General features: G+C 17.0%; 4 protein-coding genes and 1 non-coding gene across 5 annotated transcripts; 2 read left to right on the forward strand and 3 right to left on the reverse strand.

The window, feature by feature from the left end:
• Positions 1-225: 225 nt before the first annotated feature.
• PADL01_0305600 (T-complex protein 1 subunit beta) lies at positions 226-2,086 on the reverse strand (the record flags this gene model as incomplete). The annotated part of the gene is made up of 2 exons (XM_028683459.1): positions 226-1,824; positions 2,084-2,086. 2 exons carry the CDS (start codon positions 2,084-2,086, stop codon positions 226-228), a joined length of 1,602 nt encoding a protein of 533 aa, XP_028536476.1.
• A 2,631-nt stretch (positions 2,087-4,717) lies between these two features.
• Positions 4,718-5,856, forward strand: PADL01_0305800 (40S ribosomal protein S23, putative; the record flags this gene model as incomplete). The annotated part of the gene is made up of 3 exons (XM_028683470.1): positions 4,718-4,727; positions 4,909-5,087; positions 5,608-5,856. The coding sequence occupies 3 exons, from the start codon at positions 4,718-4,720 to the stop codon at positions 5,854-5,856; spliced, it is 438 nt and encodes a 145-aa protein (XP_028536477.1).
• On the forward strand, positions 5,259-5,416 carry PADL01_0305700. Its single transcript, XR_003699323.1, has one exon. It is a non-coding gene; the product is annotated as a small nucleolar RNA snoR03 (non-coding RNA).
• An 812-nt stretch (positions 5,857-6,668) lies between the features above and the next one.
• PADL01_0305900 (40S ribosomal protein S12, putative) lies at positions 6,669-7,343 on the reverse strand (the record flags this gene model as incomplete). The annotated part of the gene is made up of 2 exons (XM_028683481.1): positions 6,669-7,013; positions 7,263-7,343. 2 exons carry the CDS (start codon positions 7,341-7,343, stop codon positions 6,669-6,671), a joined length of 426 nt encoding a protein of 141 aa, XP_028536478.1.
• Positions 7,344-8,624: 1,281 nt separating this feature from the next.
• On the reverse strand, positions 8,625-9,871 carry PADL01_0306000 (60S ribosomal protein L7, putative; the record flags this gene model as incomplete). The annotated part of the gene is made up of 3 exons (XM_028683492.1): positions 8,625-9,266; positions 9,496-9,621; positions 9,866-9,871. The coding sequence occupies 3 exons, from the start codon at positions 9,869-9,871 to the stop codon at positions 8,625-8,627; spliced, it is 774 nt and encodes a 257-aa protein (XP_028536479.1).
• Between the last annotated feature and the right edge of the window lie 578 nt (positions 9,872-10,449).

Here is a 10,449-nt window from a genome sequence, read left to right on the forward strand (position 1 = left end):
ATATTATATTATTATAAATTCTAAGAAACATGTAAAAAAAAACATTTTTTTTTTTTTTTTTGGTGTGTTTATTTTTCTATTATGCTAAATAAATATTATATGACATATGTTTACATTTTATTATAAATGTATTATTAATGTGGAGATATTTATTAATAATATAATATATATATATATATTTTTTTTTTCACATATTATAGCACGTCATTATAATAACAAACTTGTTTACATTCCTGTTCTTTTTCTTGGCGCACATTTAATTATATCATCCACTCTTAAGATCATTTCTACTGCTTCAGTTGCTGATGTTAGCTGTGATAATTTTGAATTATATGATTCATATATACCCAATTCCATAATATTTCCTACATCTCCTTTCTCAATATCTATACCTGCATATTTATTTCCTTTAGTATGTTGTGCTCTAATTTTACTTACAATTTCTGAACTATCAAAACCACCATTATCTAGAATATATGTTGGTATTTGTCTTAATGCTTTTGCATATGCTTCTATAGCTAAACTTTTTTTTCCTTCAACTGTTCTTGCTAAATTATCTACTGCATTACTCATTAACATTTCAGCACACCCAGCTCCTAGAACAACACGATTATCTTTCATTGTTTCTGATAATACTGCTAATGCATCATGTAATGAACGTTCACTTTCTTCTAGTATATGTGTTGATGCTCCTCTTAAAATTATAGTACAAGCTCCATTTTTTTTACAACCTGAAAAACGTACTAATTTATCTTCTCCTATTATAATTTCTTCTATTTTATCACAATATCCTAATTTTATATTTAATCCCTTTTCAAATGTAGATGCTATTTCAGCATCTAAACAATTTGCTAATCTTTCCATGCCATCAAAATCACTATGTTCAATTGTCATGACATTATTTTCTCTAAAAATTTGTTCTGGGTAATTATATATCAATTGTCTATTTATAAAAACATTACATCCATGAGATATTATATTTTCTACTTTATTTTTCATTTTTAATCTTTCTTCATTTTCTAAATCTTGAACATCTTCAAAACTATGTACATTAACTTTCGTCCCATAAATTTTTATCTTATCAGTATCCATAGGAGTATTAGCAACCATAACTTTACAATTACTTAAACTTTTAGGTTGATTGATTCCTATTCTTTTTTCTAAAATAAATCCTTCTTCTAAATATGAATCTTTAATTGTACCCCCCGTTTTTTTTATTATTTGTATTAAATCTAAATTTAAATTATCTTTTATTCTTAATATTGCATTTACAGCTAGTTGGGCAAAATGTTCCTTTTCATGTGTCAATAATTTCGAAGATAATGTAGTTCTAGCTATTTTTAACATATCTTCTTTAAATAAATCAGAATTGATATCATGAGAAAAACATGATTCTAATAAAGCTTCTCTTGCAGAAGATAATGCCATACGAAATCCATCACATATTATTTGTGGATGAATTTTATTTTCAACTAATATTTCTGCATTTCTTAACATTTCTGCAGCTAATACAACAACACCAGTAGTACCATCACCACATTTATTATCTTGTTGCATGCTTACATCTACTAATATTTTAGAAACAGGATTATCTAACCACACGGATTTTAATATTGTTGCTCCATCATTTGTAACAGTATGTTGATGAGATCTAGTACCTTCAATATTTAAAGGTGTTAATATTTTATCTAAGCCTCTAGGACCTAAAGTACTCTTAACTAAATCTCCTACGGCGATAGCACCTACAAAATATTGTAGTCTCGCAATTTCCCCCTTATCTTCTTGGGCCCCTTCTTTTAAAACATCAGGCATAACAGAATTCATCTAAAGGGTAAAAAAATAAAATAAAAATAAAAAATATATATATATATATATATATATATTTTACTTTGTATAACAACATATGTTCTTATGACATTATAAAAAATAATATAATGGGGTTCAAAATATATTTAACATATATAAAACGAACATACATAAACAAACAAACATACAAATATAAATATAAATATAATTATAGCCATATATATAACATTTCAATAATGTTATCCTTTAATTATTCTTTTTATTTTTTTAAACTTACCATTTTATATATTATTTCTATTTCACAAAAAAAAAAAAAAAAAAAAAAAAAAAATTATAATTTTAATATGACACTTTATATTTTATATAACCTCCTAATTTTGACAGTATAATATATAGTAATATTCTATAAATATTTCTTTTATAAAGATATAAATTAAAATATTTGGAGATTTTTTATTTTTATAAATCCTTCACTCATTCACATAATTATATATTTTTTTTAATTTATTATATTATATATATATATATATATATATGTATATTTTTTTTTTTTTTTTTTTTTTTGGGAGGGGAAGAATAAAAATAAAAATTTTTAAGTATACATATTTATATATATAATATATATGTATATTATATAATAATTATATGAATAAATATATGTACATATAAATAATATTGTACTTTCTATTTTTAGGGCATATATATTTATTTAATTTATAAAATTTTCTTATATAAAAAAAATATAATATATATAATATGTATTTATTTATTTATTTATTTATGTTGTATGATATTTAATGTAATATTATTTTCTACAAATTAAAAAAAAAGAGGGTGGTTATCATTAATATATAAATAAATATATAACTATATATAAAGGCATGTGCAAATTATATATATATATATATATATATAATATTATTATGTTTATATAACTTTTTAATTTCCTTTTTCATAAAGAAATGTGAAAAAATAACCATTTATATATTTCATTCTGCATATTTCTAAAGGATCAATTTCTTTTTTTTTTTTTTTTTTACATCATAATGTAAAAAATTTAAATTTATATTACAACAATTATTTATATATACATATATATATGTATATTCCTTATTTTTTTTAATCGTTAAAAGGATAAATACAAATATTCAACAATAAATTTTTATTTATGTCAATGAAAATAAAAATATAAAAATGAACCATATTATTTATATATTATAATTTAGGTGATATAATTATCTTTAATTCATTATCATTTTTTTTTTTTTTTTTTTTATTTCAATTATATATTGAAAGAATAATTGACGAAAAATTCACACACGATCATATAAATAAATAAATATATATATACATATAATATATATATTTTATATTTTTGAAACATCATAATAGGATCTATATCTAATATTTTTAAAAAGTAAATGGACAACAAGGTTTAATATTTTTTATTATTATTTTTTTTTATATTTATAAGATATAAAATAGGACATATAAAAGGAATAAATTACTTAACAAAGTATATTTTATCATTTAATAATATACTACATCTTATAATTGGGGTATGGACACATTCGATGTTGTATTTATATTTTTACTCTTATAAAATTTTCTTACAATAATAATAATTTTATTATTATTAATATTATTAACTTGAAAAAATGAGAACAAAATATGACACTTATAAATATTTATTTATTTATTATTATTATTTTATTTTATTTATTTTTTTTTTTTTCTTGTGTATTCCTATTGCTATATTAATATAGTATAAATATATTATTATTATTTTATTTTTATCCATATACAATTATCTTTAATACCCTCTTGAAAAAAATATTTTTTTTTTATTTTTCAACATGAACATTTTAAATGAAGAACATAAATTTTTTTATTTCAATATATATTATTAAAAGTGATATAAAATATAATTTTTTTTTTTTTTTTTTTTTAAATTATATAAATATATTTTTTTTTAAATAATGTATATTATGTTATGTAAAATAAGGATCTCTTATTCTTTAATATTTAAGGTGGGAATAAAATAATATATAAAAATATATATATATATATATATATATATATTTATTTATTTATTTATTTATTTTATTATATATTATTTTTAATATATTCAAATAATTCGAAGTTTATTTTTAATTATATATAATATATATTATATATATATATATAATATATTATATATATTATGTCATATTATTACATATATAATATCTAACCACTTAACACGCCTTTTTATATACATATAATATATTATATATATAATATTATATTACATATATGTATATACAATTTTTACTATAACTTAAAAATCTTATACATATAATAATATTTAATATATATTTATATATATTTCTTAAGTATTAAAATATATTATATATATATATTACATATTATGATATACCAAATATTATATACATAAAATTTATTTTATATATATTATAAATATTATAAACTTGAAGGAGGGAATTGTATTTACCTTTTTACCAATAATATTATAAAAAAAAAAAAAACAAATACATTATATATATATATATATATATATATATATGTATGAATGAATAATATATATATATAAGTATTTATTTAATATGCTTTTTTTTGTTTGATTAAATCCCAATATATAAAAATATATACATATATATAATATTATATTTTTATATGTAGAAAAAGAAAAAAGAAAATTTATTTTTAAAAATAATATATCCTTTAAAAAAAAAAAAAAAAAAAAAAAAAAAAGGAATATTAAATTTCATTATTATAAAATAAAATAAATTAACTTTATTTTTTTTTATATATTTTATGAAACAATAATATAATAACAATTTTATAAATAATATATATTATAATATATATTTACGTTTAATTTGTAAAAAATAAGAAAAAGTAATTCAAAATGGGATCAGGTAATAATAAATATAAATAAATATATATATATATATATATATATATATATATATGTATGTATATTTGAATTTTTTATTTCATTTTGTTATGATTAATATATATATATATATATATATATATATATATATATATATATATATGTATATATATATATATATTTTATTATTTTGTATTATATAGGAAAACCAAGTGGATTAAGGGCAGCAAGGAAATTAAGAATTAGAAGAAGAACCCAAAGATGGGCTGATAAAAGTTACAAAAAATCTCACCTTGGTACTCGTTGGAAATCTAACCCTTTCAGAGGAAGTTCTCATGCTAAGGGAATAGTTGTTGAAAAAGTTGCTATTGAAGCAAAACAGGTATAAATATATATATATATATATATATATATATATACAAAATAAATAAATATAAATAATAATACATATAATTATTTCTTTATATATTATATAAAAAAAAAACAAACAAAAATAATATATAGCACATATATAATAATATATATATGTGGTATACATTATATTTTTACATATCTTCGTATATTCCATTTGTGTTCCATGTGTTTATATAAATGAACTGCGTGGGTCAGAAAATGGATAAAGAAAATTAAGGAGATATATTACTTTATTTCATTTTTGTTGTTTTATTAATACATAAAAAAAAATAGTATATTTCTTCAACAACATATAAATACACAAAAGAATCGCATTGTCTTTGTGAATAGTTATTATGAAATCTTTTTTTTGTGTGTGTCAAGCAAATGAAATATATAACATATATATAAAAATATATATATAAAAATATATATATATAAAAAAATATATATATATATATATATATATATATATTTATATTTATATATTTATATTTATTTTTGTTTAGCCCAACTCTGCTTACCGTAAATGTGTTAGAGTTCAATTAATAAAAAACGGAAAAAAAATTACAGCATTCGTACCAGGAGATGGTTGTTTAAATTTCATCGATGAAAATGACGAAGTTTTAGTCTCAGGATTTGGTCGAAGTGGTCACTCAGTTGGTGATTTGCCTGGTGTTAAATTTAAAGTAGTAAAAGTCGCAAGAGTTTCTTTATTAGCTTTATTTAAAGAAAAAAAAGAAAAACCAAGATCATAAAGCTTTCTATATATTATCTATCACTTATTCATTTTATGCTCCATATGTCTACCACACATATGTAAAATATAATATATATGTATGTATATATATGTATATTTTTTTTTTTTTTTTTTTTTTTTTTTTCATCAACTTGGTAATATATACATATTTTATAAACTCTAATTATAAATAATATATTTAATCCTAATTAAGGACATAAAACATTTTTGAAACAATACACTTTTTTTCATTGTACCAAAAAAAAATATATATATATATATATATATATATATATGTGTGTATATATAAATAAACATATATTTATTATATATACACATTATTTAAATTTTCTTATTATTTTATTCTTTTTTATATTCAAAATATTTTAATAAATTTTTTATTTTACCATGTAATTTATATATATATGATTATAATAATATCATTAAAATATTCTTCTTTTAAAAGACTTTTCTCATTTTTTTTTTTTTCTTTTCTTTTTACCCTAATATATAAATATATTTATTATATATTGATATATTTTCTTTAAAGACAATTTGATAAGATATAATATTTTTATAAACACAAACATATAAAATTTAAAATAATTAACAAGGTATTTAAGGCAAAATGGATAATGTTAATAATTTATAAAAAAAAAAAAAAAAAAAAAAAAAAAAAAAAAAATATACATATATATATATTTATATATATATATCTATATTTTTTATTTGTTATAATAAGACTTATATAAAATATTATATTATACATTATATATCATATATATATATATTTATATATTTACGATATATATATAAAAAAAAAAAAAACATTTAAGCAGTAACAGTTTGATTTTGTGATAATAAAAAGTCTTTTTCTGCTGAGTCCTCTCCAAAATCAACAACTGCAACAGAACTAGCTCCAATAATTTTTCTTGCATTTCCTTCATTATCTAATTTAAATAAACCAGCCCAATGACCTAAATCTTTACTATCATTTTGTACCATAAATAATGGAATGTTTTTTTCAGCACATAAGGAAGTGACTAATTTTTTATATGCTGGTTCTGAGCATACATCTGATAAGAAACATACTTTTGCTTCTTGAGATTCGATGGATTTTATAACTTCTCTAATTCCAATTTTTAGTCCGTCGTGTACATGAGCATTTTTAATAACCTACAAAAATTAAAGGAGAAAAAATATATATATATATATATATATATACATATACATTAAGGTTTTTTTTTTTCTTTTTTTTTTTTTTTTTTTTTTCCTTTTGACATATAATATGGATTTATTTAGCATAACAATATAAATATATATATGTAAATATAAATATTACATTCAAAATATATTCTGAAATATAATAATATATATATATATATTTATATTTAATTATTATTATTTTATAAATAATGATCTTACCTTTTGTATTGCTGTAACATTATCAAAAACAGCCTTTTCTTCAACTACTACATTATTATCAACACTTTCAACATCACTCATTTTGTTCGAAAAAATAAAATTTATTTATATAATTTGTAAATAATAATTAAATATAATAAAAATTAAAATAACAAAAGGAATATTTTAAAGAATTTAATATGAAGAAAATCAACAAGTGGAAATATTTTTTTTTAGTAAAAAAAAAAAAAAAATTCACAATGCTTTTTTTTTTATTATATATATATAAAATATTTTAATTAATAGAATATTTAAAAAAAAAAAAAAAATTTTTGGAAAAAAATATAAAAGAATAAATTTGTTTAAAAAATATAAGATATATAAAAATATAAATATATAAATATGTATAATAATATATATATTATAATATATGGTATATATATATTATATATATATTTTTTTTTAATATTTTATTATATATATGATTGAATGTATTTTATATTATGTTATTTATAGTATATACATATGTAATAATATATATATAATAAATTTTATTTAGGGCTTTTTAAAATAAAATAATAATAGTTATTATTATCAAATAAATATGTAATGTTCTATAATAATAAAATTTATATATCCCCCATAAATATTATTTTAGGTACTATATGGTAATATTATTATATACAATATTATATATAGTCGGAAAAATTACATACTTCAAAAATATAAATAACTAATATATAAATATTATCATTTTATTATATAATATTATATTTAATATATATATATATATATATATATATATATATATATATGCACATGTTAAATAATATATAATTTTATAGTACATATTAAAAGAAAAGGTTTCATTATAAATATATATATAATATATTATATTAATCTATACATATATTATATATATATATTTTTTTTTTGAATATAAAATTATTTATACATTTATATATTATTTTTAACATTTTTAAGAAAAAAAAATAAAGAAAATGAAAATTGGATAATGAATAAAGGATCAAAATGTACATATAATATATATATATATATTTATTTATTTTAAAAAGTAGGTATAAAAAAATTAAAAAAAACCTATTCCTTTTATACACTTATAATTATTCTTTAACCATTTTATTATAACTATTTTCAAATACTAATTTTAAATATAAATTTTTTTTTCAATTTATTTGGCATACTGTTTGAAATTTTTTTTTAAAGGAAAAAAAAAAAAAAAAAAAAAAAAAGAATTATTATATATTATATATTATATACATATAATAAAATAAATAAATGAACGATGAAACATAAAAGAAAAAATATATAATAAATTAAAATATATATATGTATATATTTTTTTATTTATATTTATTCATATTAGATCATTCTATTAATTAATTCGTTAATGTGAGTTTCTCTGTTTCCCCAGTCTCCTGGTCTTGGTTCGTTGAATGCATGTCTCTTTGCTTTGAATCCTTTTTTGGGTGGTTTTAATTTAAATGCCCATAAGAAATTATTAACTTTTTTAAAAACTGGTCCACAAGTATATAATTGATATACCATATCTTCAATTCCATGTACATTATATTTTCCTAAATGTTTTGAAATATCAGCATTATCTTGTATTTTTTTTCTTGCATATCTTCTTACTTTTCCAACTCTTACATAACCTCTCTTATATAATAATTTTCTTACAGTAGATAAAGTGGGGTATCCATAAGTAACATAAGGCTCAACAATCTTTAACATTTCTTTAGTTGCCTTATTTACTTTTACAAATACACCATTATGTACTTGTAATAATCTTAATAAACGAAAAACTGATCTAACCTTTGGAGGCAATTTGTTAACACCCTTTAATCTTATAACAAATACAACTTTCTTTTCAGCTTCTCTATAAAAACAGTTGTTTTTCCTTGCCTCTCTTTTTAATTCTATAATTTTCTTCCTTTCGTTTTCATATTCTTCTTCATACCTTAATGTTCTTTGTCGTAAGTCATTTCTCTTCTTTTTATTTATCTAAACAAAACAAAATAAGTGGAAACAAAAATTTATACAAACATATAAAATATATATACACATAAATATATATATATATATATATATATTTTTATATAATATTAAAAAATGAAGCTAAAGCGGGAACATATCATTCATATAACAATTTAATATACAACCAATATGTGTACATTATTATATTTAATAATATTTATTTTATTTTATTTTTTTTTTTTTCTTTTGTCCTTACTAATTTCAATGTTTTTATCTTTTTGCTAGCTGCTTGTTTTAACTCCTTATTTTTGTTAACCTTCTTAGCTCTCAAACTAGTCATATTTTTTCCTAATTCATTTTCGACTTGATTTTCATACCTATCCTATAATTATAAAAAAAAAAAAAAAAAAAAAAAAGGGGGAAAGAAAAAAATATATACATGTATTAAGGTATTGTTATATAAATGTATAATGTTATAACATATAATATCAAACATGTAAAAAAAGCAAACATAAGTTTATATATATATATATATATATATATATTATAATTATATATGAAAATTCTTAAAAATTATAATTTATATAAAATATTCATTTATTTTATTTTTTAATTTTTATCCTTACTGCCATTGTTAATATAAAAATGTTGAAAAGTTTATAAAATTTTAATTCTTTTTATATTATATATATATATTATTAATAAATCATATAAGAACTTATGAAAACTTATATTAAGAAGAAAAAAAAAAAAAAAAATTAAAATTATAATCTTTTATTTTTTACAAAAATCTACAAAAAATTTATTATCAATAAAAAAAGAAAAATTATAAAAAAAAAAAGAAAATATAATTTTTTAAAAAAAACAAGGAAATAAATAAAAATAAATAAAATATTTATATATCATACATACATATATAAATATATATATAATACATATATAATATTATATTATATATTATTTATATATTAATTATTCATATATATTTATATATATATAATTATATTGTTAAAATAATATATACTTATAAAAATGTTTAATGTGTTTTTTTTTTTTTTAATATATAATGATATATATATATATATAATATATTTACCTAATATTGCTTTTTACTTTTTATTCCCATATAAAATTAAGCCTATTAAAAATGATGACAAGCTCCTAAAAAAATATTATATATATTATGATATATACAAAAATAATTTTAAAA

Source organism: Plasmodium sp. gorilla clade G2 (genome assembly GCF_900097015.1).
Source record: "Plasmodium sp. gorilla clade G2 genome assembly, chromosome: 3".
In the NCBI taxonomy this organism is placed as follows: domain Eukaryota; phylum Apicomplexa; class Aconoidasida; order Haemosporida; family Plasmodiidae; genus Plasmodium; species Plasmodium adleri (nom. inval.).